Source organism: Sycon ciliatum, chromosome 10 (genome assembly GCF_964019385.1).
Source record: "Sycon ciliatum chromosome 10, ocSycCili1.1, whole genome shotgun sequence".
Lineage (NCBI taxonomy): Eukaryota > Metazoa > Porifera > Calcarea > Leucosolenida > Sycettidae > Sycon > Sycon ciliatum.
The window spans coordinates 19,031,243-19,059,233 of NC_088652.1; the positions used below are offsets into that span (position 1 = coordinate 19,031,243).

Genomic DNA, 27,991 nt, shown 5'->3' on the forward strand with positions numbered 1-27,991 from the left:
CCGCACACATAAGTCTTATTCACCCAACACACATGCACGCCCCCCCCCCCCCCCCACACACACACAGGCAAACGCATATGCACGCATGCGCATGGCCATAAATGCACAGATATGAATGAGTTAATCAATGCCCAAGTGCACATTCCTTGAGTAAACATGCACTGAGACATGTATGGCAACATCAAGTTCCATGGTCATTCCAGAACACTGTTGTCAACATTGAAATCTGGTGGAATGACCGGGGCCGGCGCCCCTTACTTGCTTAGCGCGCACATGCACTGTAGCAATGCAAGAATGGACCAGCAGTGCTCACGGCTGCAAGACCAGCTTCCCGTGGCCGCTTGGCTTTTCGACGGATTTCAATATCCGCTACAGTAGGAAACACACATTACTAATAACACTCATCACGCAACCCCAATGTGTACTTGAGCAAACCAGGGAGTCGTAAAATACCGGTATTTTACGACTCCCTGGAGCAAACCCTCACACATCCCAGTGCCGGCGTAGGGCACGTACACATGCCGTTGATCATCACAAGTCACGGCAACCAATCACCATTGTCACAGTTATACAGTGCCTCTGAGAATACCGTCTACCCGTATCAAGTACGGTAGAGGAAATCGCCGGAGAAGATAAATGCGCCACTGGACTCCCTAACAGTTGCAAATGCAAACTGCAAGCATACACATTTAATTTTGACAAAGGTTAAAAATCAATATTATGGGAATTAGGAAAAAAAGAAAGGATCGCCTGTTCAAATGCAACAATATCTCAACTTCAGCACAGCTGATAATATAAAAACTAAAATGCTTGTTCTGTGGGAGCCAGCCAGATGGGTGACGTACCAGACATGATCTCACACCAGCTTAAAATTTAAAACAAATCGTGAGCAGTTGTGCTGATAAATACACAGAAGGCAGAACAAGCAGTGGATATGTTATAAAGCTACAGTAGTACAGGATACGTCATAGCTAGCCTAGTATTAGACACAAGCATCAAGTGTTATCAGTCCATGATAAAAGTGAATCAAGAAATATGCGTCGGGTTCACAGGCAGGAAAAGGCATCAAAGTTCTGCTTCTGCCATCGAGTGGTCAGCCAAGGACACTTTATGCAGCGCGTTAAATACATCATCGCTCGGCGAATGTGCCATACCATGAGCTGCATCACCGTCTGCTGCCTCCCCTCTTCCTGCCATTGCCCCTGCGACTGCTCCTCCTGATGCCTGTCCATCATCCTCATCACCATCCTCTTCCTCAGAGTCATCGCTTCCATGAACTAGATAATCTTCACCACTGAAGAAGGTTTTCATGACTTCGTGCAATGTGGACGGTATGTTGGCCGCCATCACGTTCTGCCTGTTGTCGTAGACGGACGACTGGCCGTGGAATGAACCTTGCTGGGGTCTGCGCACGTTGTCGTACACTGTGTCGAAATCGCCTTCAGAATCACCGCTCACATACGCTTGATCTGCATAGACAGTGCTAGCCTGTGCCTGCATGTAGTTGGCACCATAGAACAGTTGATGGGAGTTGTCATAGATCGGACTATGGACAGCAGCCTCCTCCATGAGCAATGCATCGTCCGATTCCCACGACACCTCGCTCTCACCGACGGCAGTCTCCTCGGTAGCTGCATCCGAGTACATATCACCCTGTGTGTTGAGCAACACAAGTGTGCAAAACACATAGACACACACGTGCCCATGCGAGCGTGCGCACACCCACACATACAAGCACACACATACACACACACACACACAAACACACACACACACACACAAACACACACACACACACACACAAACACACACACACACACACACACACACACATACACACACACACATGCACACAAAGGAAAGCCGTGTGAGACTCATTTCGATTTGGCTGTGTATGTTGTATACTTCTCACCCTGCATATTTTTCCTGGCGGCCAACACTGGCAACCGATGGAACGCTCGTCCAGCTTACTGATGCCAAGACCCCTCCCTCTCTTGCTTTTTGATTAAAAAAACACCACGGACTAAACCTTCCAAAAAAATTCACGGTTCGCGTGAGACTCGGCCAAAGGCCCAGTTTTCCGCATCCGCAGGAACGCCACCACCCTCTTGGATCAAGAGGATCACCTTCCAAAGTCCCCAAATATAACGGACTTGGCAGCCGGAAACCATAGCAGACCAAGAAAATCAACCAATGGCACAGCTGACCTGGGGCCATTGTGAGAATAAAGAATAAATGGGAGTATTACTTATTAGCCGTTGCTGTTTGTCACGTAACTCCAGAGGTTGCTGCATTAGCGGAGTACCTGACTACGACACTGCATTGCAGATCAACTCTGGTGGCTCCTGTACTTGGGCAGGGAACCTACAGTCCTGCTCAGTGAAATCCGACCAAAAGTGCAAAGTTAGTGCCCTGGAGTCCTGGACCAGTTCTGATTACATCATTGTATTTGCACTGGTGTACGTCCATCCGCATTCCTGCCATTTCCAGGGTATAAAGGGCGTGGAGGTTGAGGGCGCCAAACATGCACTCTGGGTCAGATTTCACCGAGCACAACTGTTCACTGTAGGTATGACCTCACAATGACATCATCCATTGTAGGTATGACATCACAATGACACCATCCATTCTGCGAGTATCAAGCAGGACACCACAGTAAACAGTACATAAAGAGAGAAAAAACAAGCAAATGACAAGCATTCCCGACATTCACTGGACTTACATAGTACTGCTGCCAAGCACCATTCATCCTCTGCATTTCTATGTCATCATATTCGCCTTCTTCTCCTCCATCATTGGCAAACGTCAACATCTGGCCATCGTTGCCTGAGTCCAGAATGAGCAAAACGACCACAACGGAGAGAGAGAGAGAGAGAGAGAGAGAGAGAGAGAGAGAGAGAGAGAGAGAGAGAGAGAGAGAGAGAGAGAGAGAGAGAGAGACAGACAGACAGACAGACAGACAGACAGACAGAGAGAGACAGACAGAGAGAGAGACAGAGAGAGACAGAGAGAGAGACAGAGAGACAGAGAGAGAGACAGAGAGACAGAGAGAGAGACAGAGAGACAGAGAGAGAGAGCAGGAGAGAGAGCAGGAGAGAGAGAGAGAGAGAGAGAAGGAGATCGTGAGCCAGCGTACGAGGAACAAGAAAGAGACAGACCCGGTGCTTGTTTTGGAAAGGAGAGAACGTCTCCTTGCATACTCATCAGGCACGTGCATCATCAGTTATTGGCACTCTTTAGTGCACGAGCATTCGCTGAAAGTGAGTCTACGGGGTGCATAAGTCATAAACCAACACTGCATCTCTGAGAAATTCCCGAAAGAACCCACTACACAGCATACAGCAGGGGGGGGGGGGGGGCAGCACATCAACATACCTAGGTCAGTGGGATATAGGCCATGCTGCCAGCCATCATACATCGGCTGAACGTCCTTTCCCGCCGTATCCTTTTCCTTTGTGTACTCATCGTGAAGGCGTTTAGTTAGCAGGAGGATGATGAAGACCAGTACAACGGCTACAACAGTCAGCGTGGCTATGCCACCAGCACTGTCTACGAACGATTTCACTAGCTCTGGCTCGGCTTCCGTTGGCGGTAGAGTAGTTTTCTTGGCCTTTCTCCAGCCCACAAACCCTTGAATGCTTGCCAGGCGCGGTGTTGGTGTTCCTTGAGCGAAGGATGCATTCAGGACGTTCTCCAAAGTATTCGATTGCAGGAAATGTGCACTGTTGAGGTGTCTGCTGTCTGGTGCTGTGAAATTATCAAACCAAGTACCCCCCAATGTGTACACTGACACAGGGGTCCTGCAGACAGACAGGCACATGCACACACACACACATGCACGTGCACACACACACACACACACACACACACACACACACACACACACATACACACACACACATGCACACACACACACACACACACACACACACACACAAACACACACACACACACATACACACACACACATGCACACACACACACACACAAATACACACACACACACACATACACACACACACATGCACACACTCACACAAATACACACACACACAGGCACACACACAAACACACACACACACACACGTAAGAGACATGTTGCCTGATTATTGCATCGAGCATGAAACTCAGAGCTGCAGTATTTGAATCTAGCCCCCCCCCCCTCCCCCCCCCCCCCCACACACACACACATGCACACAAACATTATTTCAAAGGTTGTGTCGGAGTCAGACTTTACACATCCGTAAAGGACACCGCAATCCTCAAGCACAAAGGCACAGATGGAGCCCCTTAGCATTTGGAGGTATGTACAGACACACAGGTTAACAACTGGCCCTCTTCTGTATGCATAGTCAAAGAGTTTACATAGCATGCCATTATTTATAACTCAGCTGTGAAAGCCTGTCATCTACCTACTCTCAGACGAACTTCGAGGGAGATCTCTCCACCAAAGAAAATTTGAGTTTATACATAAGCGTGTAAACTCACCATGCCTGTGGTTCCTGTGCTGCAGTAGTGCTGGGTAGGGTAGCAATGGCATCATCAGTAGCGGTACGCTGTGAAGTCTGTTCAGCTGGAGACTGGCTACCCGGCAGAGTGTCGTTAGACGGAGACGTGGATTGCTGGTCGGATGACGGGCCGGTAGAGACAATCCTCTCCGTGCTGTCGGTGATACCTGCTGGATTAGTACCCTCCACAAGCTGTGTAGCAGCAGCAGCACTACTTGCAACCGTGCCTGCGGGTGTGGTGACCGCTGGACTGCCTGTGCCGCTCGGATCTGAGCCCAACTGACGACGCTTGCGCACCTCGTTACCTCCCTCGTCCGCTTGGCTGGTTGGTTGGCTAGTTGACTGCTGACTAAAGTGTGCATACTGGATCACATCAGACGGTAGTTGGGCAGTGGACTGAGCGGAGGTGAGGCTTAGTTGGTTAGTACCATATGTCACCATCTCATTGAATGCAGCCAGGATGACCTGATCCTGCTGGAGAACAGTGCTTGCCTCGCCAGCAAACCACAGCTCCAGAACATTATCACTGGCGTACACAAGGACGGAGACTTGACTCTCGGCGTACAGTCCACCGCCGTCCGTAGCCCGTACCGTCAAGCTGATGCCATTCTCTGGCATTTCAAAGCCAGCGCTAAGGGACTGGCTCAGCTGAACTTCGCCAGTGGAGGAGACACCAAAGTAGGATGCATACAGAGCGTCACCTTCATTTGCAATGGAGTAGGTTACCCGTCCAAACGTGCCAGAGTCTGAGTCTGTGGCCAGCACGCGGGACACTAGAACACCTTGCTGAGCTGTTAGCTGCACCACTCCATAGTAAGATGCAGCAGAGAACACCGGCGCTCCTCTGTTAACGAATCCAATAACAATCTGGAACGACTGGGAGCTGTTATAGATGCCGTCGTCGACCACAACAGTAACGCTATAGGCATTGTTGGCGTCCTCGGAAGAAGCGTCGCGAACCGTGCGTATCTCACCAGTGCTGTTGTTGATGGTGAAGATTTCCGCGGTGCTACTTCCACCATCGCCACCACCACCACCACCACCACCACCACCACCAGCAGGCGAGCGGGGGAACTGAACGACGGTCATTGAGTAGAAGAGCTGCTGTTGATCGGCATCACCATCCAATGCACTGCTCACTACCACTAGAGTATCAGCCGGGGAATTCTCAGCAATGGCAGCGATCGTCCCGGACAGATCAGGATCAAAGAATGGCGGACTATCATTGATATCTTGCACATATACGGTAACCGTCGAAGTGCTGGAGAGCACGGGTTGTCCCATGTCACTAGCCTGGATTGTGAGTCGATACTGGTGCACTTGTTCCCGGTCTACTGGTGCAGTTGTCGTGATTAGCCCAGTGCTGGGATCAATGGTGAACAGAGTGGGTGCAGTGGAGTTGACGATACGATAGACAACTTGACTGTTCAATCCAGCGTCAGCGTCATTCGCCAGCACCGCACCGACAACGCTCTGACTACTGGAACCTTCGCTGATGTTGAACACGTAGTGATCGTCTTCAAAAATCGGCGCATTGTCATTCATATCCATGATGGTGATGATAACTTCTTTCACAGATGAGCGTGCAGGAATGCCGGCATCTTGAGCTTGGACAAGCAGCAAGAAAACGTCGGAGTTGTTCTTGTAATGCAGTACCTGCAAAGTGCTGACCTTACCCGATGTAGAATCAACACTGAAATACTGACCGGCACTATCTGTACTGTTGTCCGCCAGTAGAGTGTAAGTGACAAGACCATTGCTGCCGTGGTCTGTGTCATTGGCAAAGACCACCGTCACAACATGGGCGCTACCTACACCCTCCATCACGCTAACAGACAGAGCACTGGGCGGCTGGAACACTGGTGAGTTGTCATTGGAATCAAGTATGGTCACGGAGACGCTGGCCATTGCACTATACATGCCATCGGAGACGTTCACTCTCAGCTGAACACCAGTCCGCTGCTCATAGTCCAATGTGGCGTTGGTTCGTATCTGTCCGCTGCTGGAAATGACGAAAGTACCGGCACTGACGTCCATTGAGCTAACACTGTACTGCAGCTGGTTCAACACACCATGGGTGTTGTCAGCATCCGTAGCTATGATATGCACCACGTCAGTACCGGGTGGTGATGACTCAGGTATCGACACAGTGTAGTACTGTGGCGATATAAGCGGTGCATTGTCGTTGACATTCTCCACCTGCACGTTCACTACACATCTGCTGGCAACTTCGGTCAACATGCTACCGGGTCTATTACTTGCCTGTATCACAAGTTGGTAGTACTTTCCCTGCTCATTGTCCAGACCATGTGTTGTTACTACGGAACCATTGGAATAGACTGTGAACGCATTGTTGGTATCACCACTGACAATTCTGTACACAATGTTAGCATTGCTACCTGTGTCCGCATCTACGGCCTCGATCCTGACAACAGCCTCGCCAGCCATGCCATTCTCCATCACGCTGACATTGTACTCAGGCTCAGAGAAGACTGGTGCATTGTCATTGACATCGGTGACATTGATGCGGACTGTTGCCATGTCAATGCCACCGACTTGCAGATGTGTGTGGGGATCAATATTGTAAGCTTCCACCATTAGCACGTAGTATGGTGTGCGTTCGTAGTCCAATGAGCTCCATAGATAGATGTAACCGCTATCACTGTAAACAGAGAATGGCGAGGATGAAAGGCTACTGTTGTTGACAAGCTGATAGTACACAACACCAAACAAGCCGGTGTCATCATCTGATGCCGTAACCTGCGCCACGGTTGCTCCGATGGGAGCATCCTCTGCAATACTAGCCGAGTAGCGGGACTGTGTGAAAACTGGAGCATGATCGTTGACAGGGTTGACTACGATGATGGCTGTGACATCAAACGATAGAGACTGTACACCATTGTCCTGAACAACAATACTCAGTGAGTAAGGCCTGTCGACACTAGCGTTGAGCAGTCCCACCACTGACAATACACCGGTGGTACTGTTCAGGCTGAACACTGTCGTTGTGTCAAGAAGACGATACGTCAACCTCGCATTAGCCCCTGCGTCGGCATCACGGCAAGCCAGCGTGGCCAGCTCCAACGCACTCGTGCTGGAGTAGTTGCCTTCTCTCACGTAGCGTATTATTGTACCGTTGCTACAGGCAGGTGAGTTGTCATTCTCATCTACTACAGTAACAATCAGCCATGAGCGTGTGGAGAGCGGCGGAGAACCAAGATCGAATGCTTCCACGGACACGTTGTACTGCTGGGTGAGTTCATAGTCGAGTGTACTGTCCAGCAAGATCTCACCAGTGCGTGATTTGATGAAGAAAACGTTCCTGTGTGAGAGCAGGCGGTAGTTGACAGTGCCATCAGGTGCCATCTGATCAGCGTCTCGAGCTGACACGGTGACTATTGCTGAGCCCGTAGCTGTCAACTCCTTCACATCAACATGGTAGACGCTCTGCGCGAACTGTGGGGCAAAGTCATTGACGGCGTCAATTCCGATGAACACTGTCGCCTTGGCTGTGAATGGACTTGAGCCGCCATCCTGTGCAGTGATTTCCAGACGATAGGCATCATCTTCTGTAACAGCCAGAGGAGCTGCAAGTACAATGTCGGCGGTATCATTCGAAGACTGAATCAATCGGAACGTGTTGTTAACGTTCCCAGAGGTGAGCGTGAACGTGATATCACTGTTCGTTCCGATATCCTGATCGTAAGCAGTGACATTCGCAACAACGGTGTCGACGGCAAGATCTTCCGGCAATTTGACGTACTGGATGGCATTGACAAACACCGGCCGTTCATCATTCACATCTGTGATGCTGACAAACACAGATGCCGAGGCCGTGAGTACTGCACCGTTGGCATCCGTATCGGTGACCTGCACGCCCAGCCTGTACATTGCTACAGTCTCTCTGTCCAGTGACCCACTGACACTCAACACGCCGGTGAACTCGTCCAGGAAGAAGTCGTCGTTCGTATTTCCGGCTACTATGAAGTAATGCAGTTGACCATGAGACCCGTAGTCTTGGTCATGAGCATGCACTGTGGTGACGTAATGTGCCAATGCTGCCGTCTCCAATACATTGGCATTATATACAGACTGGTCAAACACGGGGGCATGGTTGTTGAGAGGCACGACCACCACTTGCACGAATGACGTTGCAGTTTGTCGAGACGGTAGGTCAGCATCAAAGCAGAGCAGAGACAATGAATACTTGAGTACGGAGTCGTTGAGTGGCTTGAAAAGCGATAACACGCCGTTGCTTGAAACACGGAATGTATGCAGTGTGTTGCCCGATACCAGACTCACCTGGAAACGAGCATTTGCCAGGCCACGGTTGTCAGTACAGTTAAGCTTGGCCAGGTGAGCGCCGACAGTGGTGTTCTCCTGAATGACAATGTTTTCGAACGGTGGTCGCACCGTCAGGAACTGCAAACCACCTCTGTATACCGATATCACAAGATTAGAGGTGGTACGCCGAACAGGAATTCCGTTGTCCGTGGCAACAACCACCAAGCTGTAGGTACGAGTAGCTGAGGATGTGGAGCGGATAGATTCCGACAAGTACACCAAGCCGAACTGGGGATGCACGGCAAAGAATTGTAGATCACTAGGATTGCTGGCATTGAGGCTGTAGGTGATCGTCTGTCCTACATCAGCATCTGTAGCACGCACTCTGACGATGGATGTATTGACAGCCGATGTGTCGGAGACATTAGCTGAATACAATGGCTGCTCAAACATCGGCGAAGCATCGGCACGACCAAGTACAGTAATGATGACAAGAACGGTGGAGTTTCTACTTGGCGTCCATAAGTCCCTGATCAGTACCTGAACCTGCAGGTGTTGCTCAGTGCGGCTTGAAACATGAGACAGCAGCTGCAATTCTCCACCGGGTGATACCGCAAATGCCCGTGTATCATCGGATACGATTGTGTAGTTCAGATACGGTGCTGATCCAGGAGTACTGCTGCTGCTGCTATTGCCAGTATCCATCACCGTGTCATCAGGATCTGTGCAGTTCAGCGTAGCGACACTGTAGCCAGTGCCAGCATTTGCTGGAATGATGACCCGGATCAGACTAGGACTACAGGCTGGAGTGTTGTCATTGACATTCACCACAGTGATTGTAACCTGTGTCCTGGTGGAGTAGCGTTCAGACGACACATCTTCAGTGGCACTCACAACCAGGTCATACTCCTGCACATTCTCATAGTCCAACGGCTGATCAACGAGGATGGAGCCCTGGAAGAAGCGGAATGTGTTGTCCTCGTTTCCTGACACGATGCTGTATTCAAATGATCCGTCGTTGCCTGCATCCAGATCTGTCGCAAACACCTGCACAACGGTGCTTCCCACGCCGGTGTCTTCAGGCACGCTTGCGCGGTAACTGGTTGCATTGAATGTGGGTGTGTATTCGTTGACAGGCAGCACGTTGATCGTGACACTGCTGATGTCTATCAGCGGCTGTGCTCTCTGATCCGTGCAGGTTACGCGCACGGAATAGGAGGTGGTGTTCTCATAATCCAGTGCCTGCGCCAACACCAGATCACCGGCCGCATTCACACTGACAAGGCTGTGGTGTGGCTGTGTAGTGGGTATGAGCACGAGTGTGCTGTCACCATCTCCATCTGTACATGTGAACTTAGCCAGTACGGTACCAACACGAGTACTCTCGTTCACCTGCAGATCAAGTGTTTCCGGTACGAGAACAGGCCGATGGTCCTGCCTAGCTTCCAGCACGGCTATGCCAACCACGGCTTGGGACGAGAATGACTTTGACCCGGCACCACCAATGACGTTATCCATAGCTGTTACAGTCAGAACATAATAGTTTGTCTTGGAAGCGTCGAGCGCCCTCTGAAGACGAATAGCACCGGTCTGGCTGTCGATGACAAACACTCCGCTACCACCAGTGAGGCTATACTGTATATCGGAATGTGAGCCACCGACATCGGCATCCACAGCACTGACGGTTATGACAACCGTGCCGAGCGTCACATTCTCATACACACTGGTGTTGAACACTGTGTTGTTGAACTCCGGGCCAAACACCGGCTCGTTCTCATTGATCGGTGTCACGGTCAGTGCCACCACGGCTGTTGACGATAGCACTGGGCTAGCACTGTCTTGGCACTTGACCGAGATGCTGTGGAAAGTGCTAGTCTCGTAGTCGAGAGCTCTCTGCAACCACAGCTCAGTGATGGCCGGCACCCTGCCCGGACGCAGACCAAACTGACTCTTTGCATTTCCAGTTATGATGGAGAGTGCAGTCCTGGCATTGTCCGTACCTGCTTGATCAGCATCTGTACACTGCAGTGAGGCCAGTGTTGAGCCAATGGGTGCACTTTCGTTGGCAGTGGCAATGACAAGACGGGAGACAAAGGTCGGTGTTTGATCATTGACGTCGGTAACAGTGATACGTACCTGTGTAGTGGACGTCGTTACTGAACCGTTGAACAGGAAAGCTGGAGAAGCAGTGATAGTCAGGTCATACAGCGATCGCACCTCCCGGTCAACTGTGCCTAGTAGATGCAGCTCTCCGGTCAGTGAGCCGATCTGGAAATGATTGCCAATGTTGCCACTGGTGATGGAGAACGCATACATGCCGGTGGGCGGGGAGTTCTGCAGTTGCAGTGTCAACAGCTCGCTGCTCAGCGGCCGATTCTCAATCACTGGAATGTTGTACAGGCTCTGTTGGAACGCCGGTACGCGCACGGCACTGGGGTTGACTGTCAGTGAGATGGTGGTCGTGCGTGACGTGAGTGCTCCGTCACTGCATACGGCTGTAATGCGATAGCTACCCGGTGACACATAGGACTGCTGAGATACCTGGCCATTGGGCAAGACCTGGAGTGCGGATACGACCGTGCTGTCACTTGAATTCAAACTGATCGATAGTTGTGGTGCAAAGTCAGCATCGGTACAGGTGAGTGATAGAAGCTGCTTTGGTAGAGTCGTGTCATCCAAATATGGCGTAAGAGCAATGACCTGTGGTGATAACACTGGCGTGTTGTCATTGATATCCAAAACCGAAATTGAGACAAAGGCTACACTGACGTTGGGAGGAACACCACCATCGCTGGCCTGCACCTCGAGAAGATAGGATGGCGTTGTTTCACGGTCGAGTGTCGTCACCAGAGAGATATTACCTGAATCGGGGTCAATGAAGAAAGTGTTGAGTGCGTTGCCAGACTGAATGCTGTAGGTAACTTCCCCACTATCACCTGCGTCAGCATCACTGGCAGACACACGGACCACCTGGTGTGCCGTACCTGCCGACTCGGATACGTTCACGGCGTAGCGTGTCTGTGTGAAGACCGGCGCAAAGTTGTTCTTGCTCTCCAGCACAATGGCAATGGTTGCCAGTGCAGACTGCCGTGCCCCGGGTCCCATGTCAGTGCACTGAACTGTGATGACGAATGCACCGGGCAAGCTGAGCAGAGAGCTCTGCACGGTCACCACACCAGACGTGGAGTTTAGACTGAACGCACCGTCTGTGTTGCCGCCTGTAATGGCATACGTAGCTGCAGCTGCACTGCTGGATGCGCCGCTGTCCTTATCACTGCAAGACACCTGTGTGACTGGGGAACCAATGCCGGTGCTAAGTGCCAGCGATACGGCGTAGATAGGCTGGGAGAATGTCGGCGCGTTATCGTTGATGTTGATAACCGTTACGCTGAGTGTAGTGGTGGAGGACAGCTGCAGCGACCCTGGAGCACCGTCACTGGCTTTGATAGTTAGTAGATAGGTGCTTTGAGTTTCCCAATCCAGCGTATTGGATACATACACCGAGCCAGTGGCCGCATCCAGTACAAATGCGTTACCATCATTGCCTGACTCAATGCTGTACGTCACCTGGCCGTATTCATCGGAATCAGCATCCTGCGCTGTGATGTTCAGAAGCAGTGTTCCGGAGAGTGCATTCTCTGGCACGGATACGTTGTAAGGTGCGTTGACAAAGGCCGGTTGAAAGCGGTTAACAGCCAGTACCTCAACCAAGACGTTGATCTGTATAGAGCGTGGCACGGAACCTTGATCGGCAACGATGATGACAAGACTGTAGACGGCCTGACGCGCTCTGTTCAGAGGCGGTACGACGTACACTCTGCCCGTACTGTTCTCAATGGAGAACTGGTTGCTCGTATCCCCAGCTGATATTGTGTAGCGCAGCGTGGAGCTGGCACCGATATCACGATCGGTGCAGGACAGTCGGCCGACCTCGACACGACCAGTGACGTTCTCCGCCGCCTTGAAACTGTACGTTCTCTTGGAGCACTCCGGATCGTTGTTGTTTAAGTCGGTGACGTTGACGTGCACCGTGGCATCACTACTCCGACCACCGCCATCCATAGCACGGACAGTGAGACTGTAGCGACGAGGATCACTGGCTGCTAACTGTCTGCTTATGCCGAATGCTGCGGAGATCTCGTCCAGAAAGAAGATGCCTGCTGAATTGCCAGAGATGATTTTGTAGGTAAGTTTTCCGTCGGGTCCAGCCGCACTGTCACCATCCATAGCTGTCAGTGTGGTAACGGTTTGACCAACAGCAGCATTCTCAGCTATGCTCAAGTCGTACGATGGCTGTGCAAACACGGGTGAGAACTCATTGACGGGCAATACACCAATAACAATGATAGCGTTAGACGACAGCATTGGCTGACCGGCATCAGAACATTCTATAGTCAGGCCATGGCTCCTCTGTTGTTCATAGTCGAGTTGAGCTGCTGGAGCTAAGCTTACCAAGCCGGTGCTGCCTACCTGGAACATCGACGTGTTTCCAGCGATGATCCTGTAGGATAGCTTGGTGTTGTTAGTCCCTGCCTGATCACCATCCGTACAGGAGAGTTGTATCAGCGGCACGGCAGTACCACTGGCAGGTGTCTCGTTGAACTGCTGGCTGTAAAACTCTGGCTGGAAAGTTGGAACGTGATCATTGTAGTCCAGTATGGTGATGTTGACAGTGGTTTGGCTAATGAATGCCACAGGCTGACTGTTATCAGAGGCACGCACAATTAACTGGTAGAAGGCGGTCACCTCGCGATCCAGGCGTCCAGACGTCAGTATTTCACCGGTCGATGCCTGCACAAGGAAGTGTGTGCTGGGCGTGCCCAGGGAGTACGTGATAGTCTGCTGATCAGCGTCGGTAGCATTGACCTGCAGCGCTGTACTGCCGATCGGTGCATTCTCAATGATGGCTGCAGAGTAGGCTGGTTGTGCAAACACTGGCCGGTACAGATTGACCGGTATGACTTCAACGTAGACAAAGATCCTTGTTGAAAGACGGCTGCCACTGCCACTGCTGTCCTGCACTTCAATCCATATGTTGTAGAATGTTGAAAGCAGCTTGTCAAGTGGTGACTTGACATACACTGCCCCACTGGTGGCGTTGACGTCGAATGAGTTGCCGGGATTCTGGCTGATGCTACCCAACAGGGAGTACGAGAGCAGACCATTGAGACCTTCATCAGCATCAGAACATGTTAGCGTTTGCACTTGAGTACCGACGGGGACGGTCTCGTTCAGTCGAATGTTATACTGTGAAGTGATGCAGCGTGGTGTGTTGTCGTTCACATCAGACACAGTTATAGTGATGTTGACCCGCAATGGGCAAGACTGACTCTGGCTGAACTGCGAGCATGACCATTGGTAAGGTACAGGGTTGTTGACCTCTGCCACGAGGTGATACACACGCTGCTTTTCATAGTCCAGCGAGGCCAGCAAGGACAGGACACCAGACCTCTGGCCAAGCGAGAAGGCACCGCCATCCGAGCTTATCAGGGTGTACACCAACTCTCCGGCACTGCCGCTGTCTGCATCCGTTGCATTCACCGTCACCAGTGCTGACGACACAGATACGTCTTCACGGTACGTAGCCGAATACGATGCATTCTGAAACACAGGTGCATTCCTATTGCCGGCAATGACAAGCAACACCACACGGGCCGTGGTGGACTTGCTTGGCAGTCCGCCATCAGAACACATCATAGTGATGAAGTATGTTGATTGCTGGCCGTAATTCAGCGTATGATTTAGCGACATGGCACCAGTACTATTGACCAGCAAGACATGTGGCTGGCCAGCAACAACGTATACCGTGGTCTGGCCGTTACTGGAAGAATCAGCATCTGTGCACGTTACCTGACCTACATAGCTGCCAGCAGGCTTGCCTTCATCGATGCTGATGGTTTGCGAGCTGGGCGTGAGTACAGGCAAGTTGTCATTCAAATCCTCCACCGTCACATACACAGTGGCAAAGGACTGGCGTGACACGCCGCTGGAGCTATCGGCAGCTGTGATCGTCATGGCGTACGTTGCCTGCTGCTCGTGGTCAAGACTGCGCGCTACTTGCAGCACACCAGAGCTGGCATCCAAAGAGAACGCACTGCCCGTGTTGCCTCGTGACAGTGTATAGCGGATCGGATTGGAGACGTCATCAGGGTCGGTTGCGTGCACAGTCAGGACGGCAGTGTTGACGCTGACGTTCTCTGGAACCGTGATGTTGAGGATGATAGTGGCATTGAACACCGGTGGATGCAGGTTGACTTCGGTGATAGTGATCAGAATCTGCCGCATGCTATTCAGAAGACTATCTCCACTATCGACACACTGGATATCAATATTGACAGGACCGCTGGTCTGTACAGTACTGACTGAGCTAATGCTAGGGCTGATGATCACATTCAGATCTCCAGTCAATGAGAACAGATTGCCAGTGTTGCCCCTGACAATAGTACAGGTGTGCTGGGAGAATGGAGCAGAGTCGGCGTCGGTCACTTGCAGCGCCGCCACCAGCTCTCCGCCAGTTTGATTAGCGGAGATGGTGAACGTCTGGTCGGGCTTGGTTATGATTGGAGCGTTGTCGTTGACATCGGCCAGTGTGATGTCGCAGCGTGCTGTGGCATTGCGTTGTCCAGCTGTGCTGCTGCTGCTGCTGCTGCTGCGGTCTGTTGCAACGACTGTGTAACTGTATGTCTTCTTGTCAGTCTCATAGTCCAGACTGGTTACTAGCTGAATGGCACCTGTGCTGGCATCCAGGCGGAAATGATCCACGGTTAGTGATGAACGTCCAAGCCATGAATACACTACCATGCCGTCAACACCTGCATCTTTGTCGGTAGCGTTGACGCTCAGGACAACACTGCTGACGGCAAGGTCTTCGCGGACGCTGGCGGAATAGACGGGCATTGAGAACACGGGCGGGAACTCGTTGACAGGCAGTATGCGTACACGTATGGTGACAGTTACCGTGTGTTGGACTCCATCCTGCACTGCCACTGTCAAGTCATACGTAGTTACAGCTTGTTGATCAGCATCCAGCGGTGCCTTTGTCAGCACAGCTCCTGTGCTGTTTACTTGGAATAGGGCACTACCGCTGCTGCCAGGTGGCGAGAACGAATACGCCAACTGTGCATCTTCAGCATCGCCGTCGGTACATTGCAATTGAGTTAGAAGAGAACCTGTAGGTGCCGTCTCCATGACACCAACGTCCACGTGTATAGGATTGCACAAGGGCTGTATATCGTTGACGTCGATCACATTCACTGTCAGACTGGCATTGGACTGCAGACCGCCAGCATCTGTAGCGCTCACTGTGAGAAAGAACACCCGCTGGGTTTCAAAGTCGAGCGTTTGACTGAGCACCAGCTCGCCGGATGCACTGATCAGCTGGAAAAGGCTAGAACCTGGCCCGGGTACCAGAGACAATGTTACGCTGCCGTCCGCTCCCTTGTCGTTATCCGTTGCAGTCACGACCGTCACAGCAGATCCCTGCGGGAAGGTCTCCGGAACGGACACGTTGTAGTGGCTGGAGCTAAACGCCGGCGTGTGCTCGTTACGTCCAAGAATCTGCACGTACATCACGGCTGTTGAAGACAGTTGTGGAGTGCCGTGATCAAAGCATTGTAGTTCAACAGAGAAACTCGACAGGGTCTCAAAGTCCGCTGCTCTAACCAGCTGAATGTGGCCGGTCGAGTCAATACTGACATAGCTACTGTGACTGCCGCGGAGTATTGTATAGTTCAGGGCGGCATTAGAACCATGGTCTCCATCAGAGCAGGCGACCGTGAGTAACGCATAGGGCACCGCAGAGGTTTCCTGGACTACAACATTGTAGACACTCTGGTTGAATTCAGGCACATGGTTGTTAGCATCGCTGACCGTGATGTTGACTGTGGCCAATGTCGATAAGCTACCATCAGTTGCTTGCACTGTCAGCGTGTACTCATTCTGTACATCATAGTCAAGAGACTGAGAGACGAGTATGCGTCCAAGTTGACTGTCCAATGTGAAAGGCAGGGGAGATGAACCAGATGTTACCAAGCTGTATTTGACGATGTCTTGATCAAGATCCACGGCTGACACTGAAAGCAGCCTCTCCCCAATTGGAGCCGACTCGCTGACCGTTCTATGGTACGCATCAGCGCCGACAAATGCCGGAGGGTGCTCATTTACATTAGTGACTTGTATCACCAGTGTAGCAAGGCTGAACAGGCTGGTCGTACCCGAATCAGAACAGCGCACGGTTAGTTGGAACGACCGCTGCGTGCTGTTCTCGTAATCAAGCTGTTCGTTGAGGATAACCTGGCCGGATGTTGCGTTGGCAATGAACGCCGATAGCTGATTACCCTGCGCGATGGAGAAGCTTGTTCTGCCGTTGCTGTCGCTATCCTTGTCCGTGCATTGGAATGTGGTGATGATAGTGTCGCGTGGCACTGACTCGTTGAATGTTGCAACGTAGTGGCTTGGAGATATGACCGGGGCATTGTCATTACTATCTAGCACCGTCACCAGCAGCTGTGAGGACGCCGTGGACAGAGACGCCGTCGCAGAGTTACTATACGCTTGAATGGTCAAGTTGTATGTAGTGAGAATTTCGAAGTCGAGACGACCAGAGAGCACTACCTCACCGACGCTGTCAATTGCAAACACATCGCCAACATTTCCTGCTGTGATTGAGTAGCTGGGCGTAGCGCTGGGGTCCGCAAGGTCCACGGCCGTGAATGTTTCCAGCAGAGTGTTGCTGAGCGTTGCTTCGGACACAGTCACAGCTCGACTGGCAGGTGCGAGTTGAATCCTTGGCAGCACACACACCTGACTGGGAATGCGAGTGGTCAGCGGCGGAGATCCTTTGTCCTGGACAATAATGGTGGTGTTGTAACATGTTCGTGTGCTGACGTGAATGACACGCGGCAGCTTCAAGTCTCCGGTGAGCGAGTCGATGAAAATTTCATTGCCATGCGTATCAGATAGCATGTATGTGAAGAGACTATTGTTGAGAACATCACGGTCTACACACACGACGCGGCCAAGATCACTGATGCCTTCATAGACCTGTTTGTTGTAGGTTGCGTTCTGGCATTGCGGTGCTTCGTTCTTATCCACAATATCAACGACGACGGTGGTATTCGTAGCCAGTGCTGTCTGTCCACGTACAGCGGCTGACACAATCAATGTGTACTGGCTGGTGATGCCAGCGTTGATAGGTTTAGACAGCGTGATCTCCCCTGTGCAGCGACTTAGAGAGAATGTCATGTCGATGTTGCCGCTGACTAGGTCGTAGAAGAGGAACGAAGAGTCGCTGGTGTCAGAGTCCTCGGCTAGCACGGTAACAACATGCGATTGCACGGCTAGATTGTCTTCCAGTGTCAATTGGTACGGTGTGTTCTTGAAGACCGGTGCTGAACCAAGTACGTTAACCGTGGCTGCGAAGTCTGGATTCGAGGCAAGCGGTGGACTTCCCAAATCCGTTGCTCTGATGGTGAGGAAGAACGATGGATTCAACGTTCGGTTAAACGGCTTGGCCAGGATGAGTTGCCGGCTTGTTGAGTTCAGATAGAACGTGCTGTCTGCGTTTCCACTGTTAAGGCTTAGCTGAAACTGAGCATTAGTACCGAGATCAGCGTCGGTGACACCCAGTGTATAGACAACTGAGTTCACAGGTAGACGGCTGCGTAGCTCCAACGTGGTGGAGCCGGGATTGAACGTCGGACGGTTGTCGTTCACGTCCGTGATCCTGAGCGACAGTGTGAAGAAGTCGGACAGAGGTCTCGGCGCACCATCCCTGCCCTCAATCACCAGTGTGTACGAGCTAGTTGTTTCTCTGTCCAGTGTCTTAGCTACAGTGATGCTACCAGTAGCCGGGTTAACAGCAAAGTCACCATTCGTGTTACCACTAGTTATGCTGTATGAAACCCTGCCGTACTGGTAATTGTCTGGATCACCAGCCGTTACTGCGTACACGGTGGCCAACACTGGTAGACTCTCAGAGATATTCATGCTCAGTCGATCTGGAATGAAGACGGGTGCTTCGTTCTTGAAGTCAATATCGATGACAAGTTGGAACGTGTTGCTGAGGCTGTGCGGTGTGCCCATGTCCGCGCATTGCACGTCCATGGTGTAAGATATGTTGAAGACGTTGTCCTTGACGACCCGCGTCAGCTTGACCTGTCCTGTGGTGGAATTCAGTGCGAAGTGTCCGCGCTCGTTTCCGCTCAGTATGTGGTAGGTGACGGTACCGTTATTGCCGTTGTCAGGATCTGTACACTGGACAGTTGCCACGGGCACCGTTGTGGAATGGCTGGGTAGAAGTGTTACCGTTTGCACGGGTTCTGCGGGTGACGGTGCATTGTCGTTGATATCCTGAACACGCACGTCAATCAAAGACTGACCAATGATGCCCTTGCCTGCATCGGCCTGTATCTTAAGCAGGTACACTGGTATGCTCTCGCGATCCAGCATGCGATCTAGAAAGAAAAGTGCGCTGTTCGGCCGAAGTGAGAACGTTGACAGGACATTTCCAGCTACAATCGAGTAGAGGAGAGGTTGTATGCGCGAGGTTGCCGTGATCGTGTCGTCTGTCAGCTGCAAGCCACCAGGTGGAACGGGTGTGTTCTCAACAACGTAGAATAGGTACTGGTTGTCAGTGAAGAGCGGTATGTCTGCCGCGTCGAACAACGTGATGTGAACCGTGGCGTTGGAAAAGACACCCGGCCGTCCATCACTGACCATGACCTGGAAGCTTGTGGACTGTAGTCCTGCCGGTGGATGGGCGGTCAGGGTGATAACACCCGTACTAGCAGCCAGTGATAGCCAGCTAGGTAGTGCAGTGCCGCTAGATACACTGTAGCTCAGCACGCCGGTGGTGTCTCTATCCGTAGCAGACAACACCAGGACCACGAAGCCAAGCTGCGAGGTGCCAGGCACGGTCACTGAGTAATTCTGCCGTGTGAAAGCTGGTGGGTTGTCATTAACGTCGATGACATTGATCGTGATGGTGCTAAAGGATGGTCTTGTCCCGTCAGAGGCTTCGACTCGCACCAAGTGCTGCTTGGTCGATTCAGAGTCTAAACTTCGATTGAGCGTTACCACACCCGAGGATGCGTTGATCCTAAAGTAGTCACTGATCTCCAGACCGGCGGCGTTCACCAGCCTGTAGCGTACAGTGTTATACAGCGGATTGGTGTCGTTGTCGGACGCTGCCACTCTGCCAACCACACCGCCAACCTCCAGACCTTCCGAGACATTGAAGGCGTAGCTGGTGGCCGTGAAGACGGGTTGGAATAGGTCAATAGGCAGCACGTTGATCACGACGTCAGCCGAGCCATTCAACGACGGCGTACCACTGTCAGAGCATGTGATCTTCAAGTCTGAAAAGTGGGCAGCTGGCACTCTGTATATGGACTTTTTCAGCTTGACGACAGCCTTTAAGGTAGTGTTTGCGTAGCTAGCCTGCGACGCCGCGCCAACGTCCAATTCAAAGTAGCCATGACTGTTGCCACCAGTGAACTGCATAGACAACTTGCCATGAGACAGCGTCAGGACATCACCATCTACACACTCCACGGGCGTTATTGGCGTACCCACTGTACTATCTTCAGGGACTGAAGCATTGTACAGCGAAGGAACAAACTTCGGCGCATTGTTATTCGTATCCTGAATGCTTGTATATATGGGTATTTTGAGCGACTCCATACCTTTGCCATCTACCACGTATAGGCGAAATGAGATGCCAAGACCATTGATATGCTGCAGGGGAATCGCGACCGTGGCTTGACCCGTGATGTTGTCAAGAGCAAGCAGGTTGCTAAACCTTGACTGCAAGCTGGATGGCGTGATGCGCTGGGTCATTCTGAAGTAGACTTGTCCATCGGGTGTATCAGCACTGTCCGTGTCGGTTGCCAGAGCCTTAAAAATGGGAAATCCAACTGGCCAGAATTCATTCATTGATAAGAAGCTGTAACGGAAGCCAGGTCTAAAACCAGTTGTGTTGGCCAGTAGGGCAGTGATCTTTGGTGAATGCTCATTTTCGGGCTGTACGTCGACAGTGACTGTTGCAGTGCCCACTACGTTGCTCAGCTGACAGGTCACAGTGAAATTGTGCTGCCGAATCGTGTCGTAATCAAGCGCTACCCTGAGAGTAATAGCACCGGTCAGACTATCGACCAGGAATTCCGTTGTACCGATTGTCTGATAGGTGATGACAGCTGAACTGCTGGATCCGAAGCCATCTTGATCCAAACATCTTACATTGCCGATCGGAAGGACAGGCAGATCGTTTTCCTTTACACTAAATGTGTACACATGCTGGAGGAAGCCAGGATCTGGGTAGTCTAGCACTATGATGTTAACAGGTACGGCCGTCGATCGGCTGGCAGAACCAACCCTGTCACCTTGGTCAGAGGCATTCACCAGTAGCGAGTAGCCGCGTTTCTGTTCGTAGTCGAGTGGCGTTGCCAAGGTGAGCTGACCAGTCTGATTATCAATACTGACCACATCTGTGTCGGCGCCTTGCAGCGAGTAGATGATGTTGCCGGCCAAGCCAGCATCCGAATCATTAGCACGTATTGTCGTCAGGACAGTGCCGACAGTTGTATTCTCACGGACCGAGATGTTGTAGGAGACCTGATTGAACAACGGTGAGTGCAGGTTCGGTATCGACTGACGGATTGTTACGGAAACATCAGCATTAGCCTTTTGAAAGACCTTGTCCTGGCATCCGATGTTGACCAAGAAAGTGTCTGCTACCAGCTTGCTGCTATCCTTGACAAAAAGCAGGCCAGTGCTACTATCCAGGTCAATCATTTCCTGGAATTTACCAAAGTTGAGCGAAGCAAAGGATTTAGAAGTGAAGAAGTAGCGGATCTCTCCCTTGTCCTGCGTATCAACGTCGGAGCAGGACACGGCCAGAACGCTCTGGCCCTGCGCGTACGAAGTTGTGATTGTCATGCTGTAGCTCAGCATGGAGAACATGGGCATGTTGTCGTTTAAATCGACGACGTTCACGGCTATCGATGTTGTAGTCGTGCGCTGTACTGACGGCGCCTGTGCCCGGTCACTTGCTACAGCAGTCAGGGAATAGGTTGGTTGAGTTTCATAATCCAGCGATCCCGTTACTTGTAGATCGCCAGTGGCGTTGTTCAGGGAGAAGACTGCCGATGGTGGTGCGAGCGAGTAGAATACTTTACCCTGCACACCGGTGTCCTTGTCATCAGCATGTATTGCACCGATTGTTGTTCCTGGCGGTGTGTTTTCAGCAGGGTAGAACACGTAGCCCCCCAACGAGGAGTTGAAAATTGGCGAGTGTTCGTTGACAGGTTCCAGGATAACATGGACACGAGTGGTGGTGCTGAGTGGCGGACTCCCTGCGTCCGTGCAGCCAATCACCAGGTAGTAGCTGGTAAGTATGTCTGCGTTGAGCGGACTAGCAACACTGAGCGTGCCATTCCTCGAATTAATGCTGAAAAGATGTGCCGAGTCGGACACAGCCGGTAGTATGGAGTAGTATAGAGTTCCCGGCTCAACATCTTGGCACTGGAATTGACCAATGCTTGTGTTGACAGCTGCAACCTCGGACACTGTAATGTTAGACAGAGGATTCACGAACATAGGATCCTCGTTGACATTGACAATGGTTATCGTGACGGTAGCTGAGCTAGACAGCTGCGTGTAGACTGGTGCACTGTCTGTGGCTACGACCTCCACTGACAACATGGTCGGGTCACGCTCGTAGTCATACAAACGGTTCAAGTGTAGTGCTCCAGTCAACGGGGAAATTCGGATGTCGTCATGCTCCGCCTTCAAGCGGTAGGTCACCCGGTTAAAGGGTGATATGTCCGGGTCAACAGCATACACGGTGCCAAATACATCCACATCGTTTTCTGGGACTGAGAAGGCATAGGACGAGGCATTGAAGACAGGCGCTCCGACGTTAGACGGCGTGACCGTGATCTGTAGAGTGACACGACTTGACAGCCGCGGAACACCGTCGTCTACTAGCTCCACCACCAGCGTAAATGACTTGGGGGCCGAGGCTGCCTGAACGCTTTTCAGCAGTGTCAGCTGACCTGTCAGTGCAGAGATCCTGAAGTAGTCCCGGTCATTACCGGACACAATGACATAGGTAATCCGGCTGTTGCTTGTACCAGCCTGGTCCAGGTCTACGCAGTCACTGCCCAGTTCAAACTGCAGTGCGGACAGTGGAACGTGATTGCTGGCTACGTTGACGGAATAGCTCGGCGACGCACACCCCGGTTTGTTGTCGTTCACGTCCAGCACCGTCACAAACAGCTGCTGAGCTCCGAAAGATGCACTGCTGTTGCCTTCGATCTCCAGAGTGTACTGGGCTTGTCTCTCTCTGTCAATGGGACCGCTCACTTCCACTACGCCGGTACACTGTTCAACGGTGAATGGTGTTCCTCCGGTTTGAAGGTAGAAGCCATTGACAGGCACTTCGGTCAGTAGCTGGATAACGCTAGTTCCAATGAGCGTGTTCTCACGTACAATGGCTTGGTCGGAGTTGACAAAGTTGAAGACTGTACAGACCACCAGAAAGAGATACAGACCAAACAACACACACACACACACACACACACACACACACACACACACATATGCACACACACACACACACACACACACACACACACACACACACATATGCACACACACACACACACACACACACATCCAGTTAAAACTTCTGTTTGCAGCCCATGCATTAAGAGGCCGTCCAAGGTTACCAATAGTATTTTCAAAACGAAATGTTTTCGTTTGGGGGTGGGTGGGTTCTAGGAGTTTCGTTTTGAAATTAATTATTGAATGTACATGGAAAATGCCCAGGTACTTCTGGGTGCCGAAGATTGAAATCAATATTTTGTTGGACTGCGTTCTACCTGCAGAAAGTTGCGTGGGGGTTGAAAATACTAAAACTTTTCATTTAGCAAAAACAATCCGTAACCCCGGATGGCCCCTAAGAATGGCTGGGTTCATAGAATCTCTATGCACCTTGTACAGCTGTACGGAATACCAAAGACGACAAATACAAACCCAGTTGGGTGTACAAGGTCGACTGGCATAGGTACAGCCGGGAAGTGAAGATCACAACAGTAGAGAGGCTAAGATGCACGTTATTTCTGACTTGACGCGAAAGTTCAGCTCGCGTTATTTGGCTCGCGCGTCGAAAAACAACGCAAGTGACCTGCAGCTCACGTCAAAATTTGGAGTTTTACGCCAAATTTGACGTGAAATTGCGCGTCACGTCGGAAATAACGTGCATCTTAACCTCTCTATTCACGTTCCACTTGCCGGTGTTGACTCCCTGGATACTCTGACTCCTTGCTGTTCAGTCTGTGCATACTGCCTTTGCCAATACGTGCACACCCACTGCACTAGTAACCAATGTCACAAGGCATCTTTGTGCGTACATGCACACTCATAGCTCTCCTATCCGGACCGCAGAGCTACGGGCACCTCGGTCTACCGGGCACTCTGTGGTTGAATTTTAGGTGAAATATTGCTACTCGCTTTCTGCTGAACTTGACACTTGACTGACTCGCGACTGCCATCCGGAGCATACGAGGAGCATGTCGCACCTTCCACTCGGCAAACCTGAAAGAAAGCACCACTCCCTGCTCAATACACAGTGTTTCGGGGAACTCACCCCTTATCAGTTGAGCTTGAGAAGGCTGAGGAAGAGTGTGCCTGAAGAGCACCACTTATCTAGTGCTCTCAAGGCCAAACCATCACCAGAAATACAAACTTACAGAGACGCTCCGTTTCCAGCGCGACAAACACCTCGTGAGGCACCAAGTAGCAGCGTGAGTCGTAGTCGCTCATGGAGTTGTGCTAAACAGATGTTGAGAGCCAGTAGCTATTCACAATGCTGCCACCTCCAACAACTAGTCGCATGTCCGCGTGAGGGACAACGATACAAACCTGGGGCTGGGGCCTCACGAGGTGTTTGTCGCGCTGGAAACGGAGCGTCTCTGTAAGTTTGTATCCCTGGTGATGGTTTGGCCTGGAGAGCACTATATAAGTGGTGCTCTTCAGGCACAATCTTCCTCAGCCTACTCAAGCTCAACTGATGAGGGGTGAATTTCCCGAAACACTGTGTATTGAGCAGGGAATGGTGCTTTCTTGCAGGTTAGCCGAGTGGAAGGTGCGACGTATTTCTCGTGTGCTCCGGATGGCAGCCGTGAGTCAGTCAAGTGTCAAGTTTGGCAGGAAGCGTGTGTTCCTCGTTGGAACAACCAACTTCATCACTAATACAGCCACGAAGTCGCAAATTCTAAGTCCGTATATTACTACTCGTGTGTCAAATTTGTGGAAATACTGACATTATAATTATGCCAGACCTCTGGTCCTTCCCCATCAGAACGTACGTGATTCAGACGTACGAACATTTCCAAGTGTAGTCTGTCCAGCCTTGCCACCACTCCAAAGCAGGACACCCATGATTATAATAGTCACCCAAGTAAAATGTGTGCAAATGTTTTCGTCCAAAGCAGGACTGTCCTGCTCAAAGAAGAGCAGTTGGACAGCCTGCTAGTTATGGCCAGTGCCTGGTACCGGACCGCCAGGATAAGCGAGATACGAGTGTACAGTCAACTTCGCTAATAACGACTGCGGATATAATGACAATTCGCGAATTACGACAGAATTTCCATGCCCAGAGCAAAGTCCCATCCAACTGTAATACATAGAATGCGACTTCGGGTATAACGACACTTCGCGAATAACGACACTTTTCTGATGCCCCGCCGAGTGTCGTTATAAGCCAAGTTGACTGTACTAGTCGGTTAAACTCGTGATGTCTGCAAGGCGCTATTACCTACATTTTGATGAACCGGATAATCGAACACACATACTGTATGACATTGTATGCATGACATATGCTGTAAATCGGTAACCAACGATTTTCTTCCGGATGGCGAGGGATCCGGAGAAAAGAGGACCGGATAAATGGGGTTTGACTGTATCACAACATTGTACATGATTTTGTGTTGCGGACATTAAAATCTGTTGAAATGCCAAGCGACTACGGGGCGCTGGCCTTGCAGCCGGGAGCACTGCTGGTTCGCTTTTACAGTGTGTGCATGAGCTACAGTGTGTCTTCACACTAAGACAGTAAGGGTGCCGGTCCTGGTCATTCCACTGGATTTCAATGTCCACAACATTACATGACGTAGAGGAGACGGTTTCAAATGGGAAATAGGTTGCAAACCGGAAAGGGCTCCATATTCACTTTCTCTCTCTCTCTCTCTCTCGGTATTTTAATTAGAAAACATATGTCACAGTGAGACTACAATGTGTTTTACTCCGAGCCAAAATTGTATGGCTCTGCGATGATCAGAAGCGCCATACCAAGCAGGTGGGTTTTTGATGTGTTGCTTCGCACTGCGACTTGAGTTTTACGTCTTTCGAAAAATCAACTTCTTGTCGCAGGTAAACAGCGGCTCGCCTCTCGCCAATAAAGCACCGTATACCAACGAAAAAGGATGGTATCACACACAAGGCTAATCGTTGCTCTATACTGGCCATCGTGGAGCGATAGCAATTACCTAATTTCGGAACTCAGAGTGAACTTGACGTGCGCTCCAAAACCTTTCCGGTTTGGAGCCACCTCGTCTTTGAAACGAAAAATCGGGCAACTTGGAGGCAACGAGCCAACACAAAGGAGTGGCTCAGTTCGATCGACTCTGGCCTCAGAGCAAACTTCAACATGCCAGTTTCCTTCCACAAGCATACAGTCAAACCTCGTTAGGACAAACTTCAAGGGACCGAACAAGTTTGTTTGTCTTATCCGGAGTTCTTCTTATCCAGATCTGACAAAAAAATGATATACGTATCATATGGATTGTATTTATGTGAAGGTGCATGCTGTGGCAAATCTAAAACATAACCCAGCAACAGGTAAGTACAATGTGGAATGAATTCAGGACAGCATGTCCTCCGCCTTGTAACAAGTGTTGCCAGTACAAGAGGCCTCGACTATTGAAAAAAAAACTACAGCTAGCGTACCTACCGGGACCGAAAGTTCGTACCACACGCTGATTTTGTTCAAATCATACTTGAAATTCAAGTAGTTCGTCTTCGCGAAAGTTCGCCGTACAGGAGTTCGTCGTAAACGAATAATTTTGACTTGATATGATACCTGGCCAACCATAGGATCGGCCCTAGTTCGTACTAAAGGAAAGTTCGCCTGATCAGTGTTCGTCCTAATGAGATTTGACTGTATTTCGAGTGAACAATCCACGCTGATGATCGGTTTGGGTCTGCACAATTTTGCTGTCAACCCGTTCCTATTTGAAACCGACCCCTGTACCAGTTGAGCTCATACTTCACCCCTATGATACTCCTGTGTGCATGCTACGTGAACTTGAACAGCACGTTTTCCCTGACTTGTAGATCTACTCAGTAGTCTCTTTTACAAAGCCATGAGACCACAGGGGCAACATGAGGCAACGGTTCATTCGCCTACCCGCACACACACACACCGTGACCACAGTTCTACCCTGACAGCTAGTACTAGTACTAGCCTAATAAAGTACTCACTTGTTTGTGCGTTGCAAGGCTGCATGAAGGTTGTTTGAGCCAACAGGACTGCCACGCATACGACCACAGCGGTGTTCACAAGACGCAGTCCGGACGAACATCTCCTCCAGCTCGGACATGATCGGATATCCATTATACAGCAGCTCAGCAACAGCCGCACACAGAGGTGCGCCCGCTAACACACAACAATGTGCCAGAAACCGGCAATCGCTCCGACCAGCGACAACACGGAGGAAGGCAGTGCGGCCACCAGGTCCAGGACTACCGGACGGCCCGCAATATTTCTACCACCCGTCCTCTTCGTGCCTTCCACACAGCTAGCTGATGGCGCGATCAAATATTCAGCTTCAAACTTATTCGACGGAACAAATGGCAAGAAAAAAACTTTTCAAATCGGCCAGAAAGACTCAACCGTTCACATGTCCGACAACAGCTGCTGGTAGTGGAGATATGGAGACTGCAAGATGTCTTCGAAGCCGCAGTGTTGTCTGCATGCGCTCAGCACCTAGTGAACTGACTTGCAGTGACCGATGATTTGCTCCACACTAGAACGAAAATCAAATAATCTGCAAAAGCAACGATTGCTCGTCGGTACCTAGCAGTGAGCAGTGGTGTTCGGGACATCGACGTCCGTCATATCGATGGGTGCACTCCGT

General features: G+C 51.0%; 1 protein-coding gene across 1 annotated transcript; it reads right to left on the minus strand.

Annotated features, from left to right (window-relative positions):
- Positions 1–551: 551 nt before the first annotated feature.
- LOC135826529 (protocadherin Fat 1-like) lies at positions 552–27,978 on the minus strand. Its single transcript, XM_065339137.1, has 5 exons — positions 27,336–27,978; positions 4,489–23,314; positions 3,376–3,800; positions 2,723–2,826; positions 552–1,653 (listed from the first exon to the last, which is right to left on the minus strand). The coding sequence occupies exons 1-5, from the start codon at positions 27,466–27,468 to the stop codon at positions 1,066–1,068; spliced, it is 20,076 nt and encodes a 6,691-aa protein (XP_065195209.1). The 5' UTR covers positions 27,469–27,978; the 3' UTR covers positions 552–1,065.
- Positions 27,979–27,991: the final 13 nt, after the last annotated feature.

What these genes read in the sequence shown, in the direction of transcription:
- LOC135826529 (XM_065339137.1), bottom strand. Translation starts at nt 27,468, where the DNA reads ATGGATATCCGATCATGTCCGAGCTGGAGGAGATGTTCGTCCGGACTG. An exon ending in GCCTTGCAACGCACAAACAA is followed by an intron (nt 23,315 to 27,335) that starts GTGAGTACTTTA and finishes TGGTCTGTACAG; the next exon opens with TCTTCAACTTTGTCAACTCC. An exon ending in CCTATATCCCACTGACCTAG is followed by an intron (nt 2,827 to 3,375) that starts GTATGTTGATGT and finishes TTCTGGACTCAG; the next exon opens with GCAACGATGGCCAGATGTTG.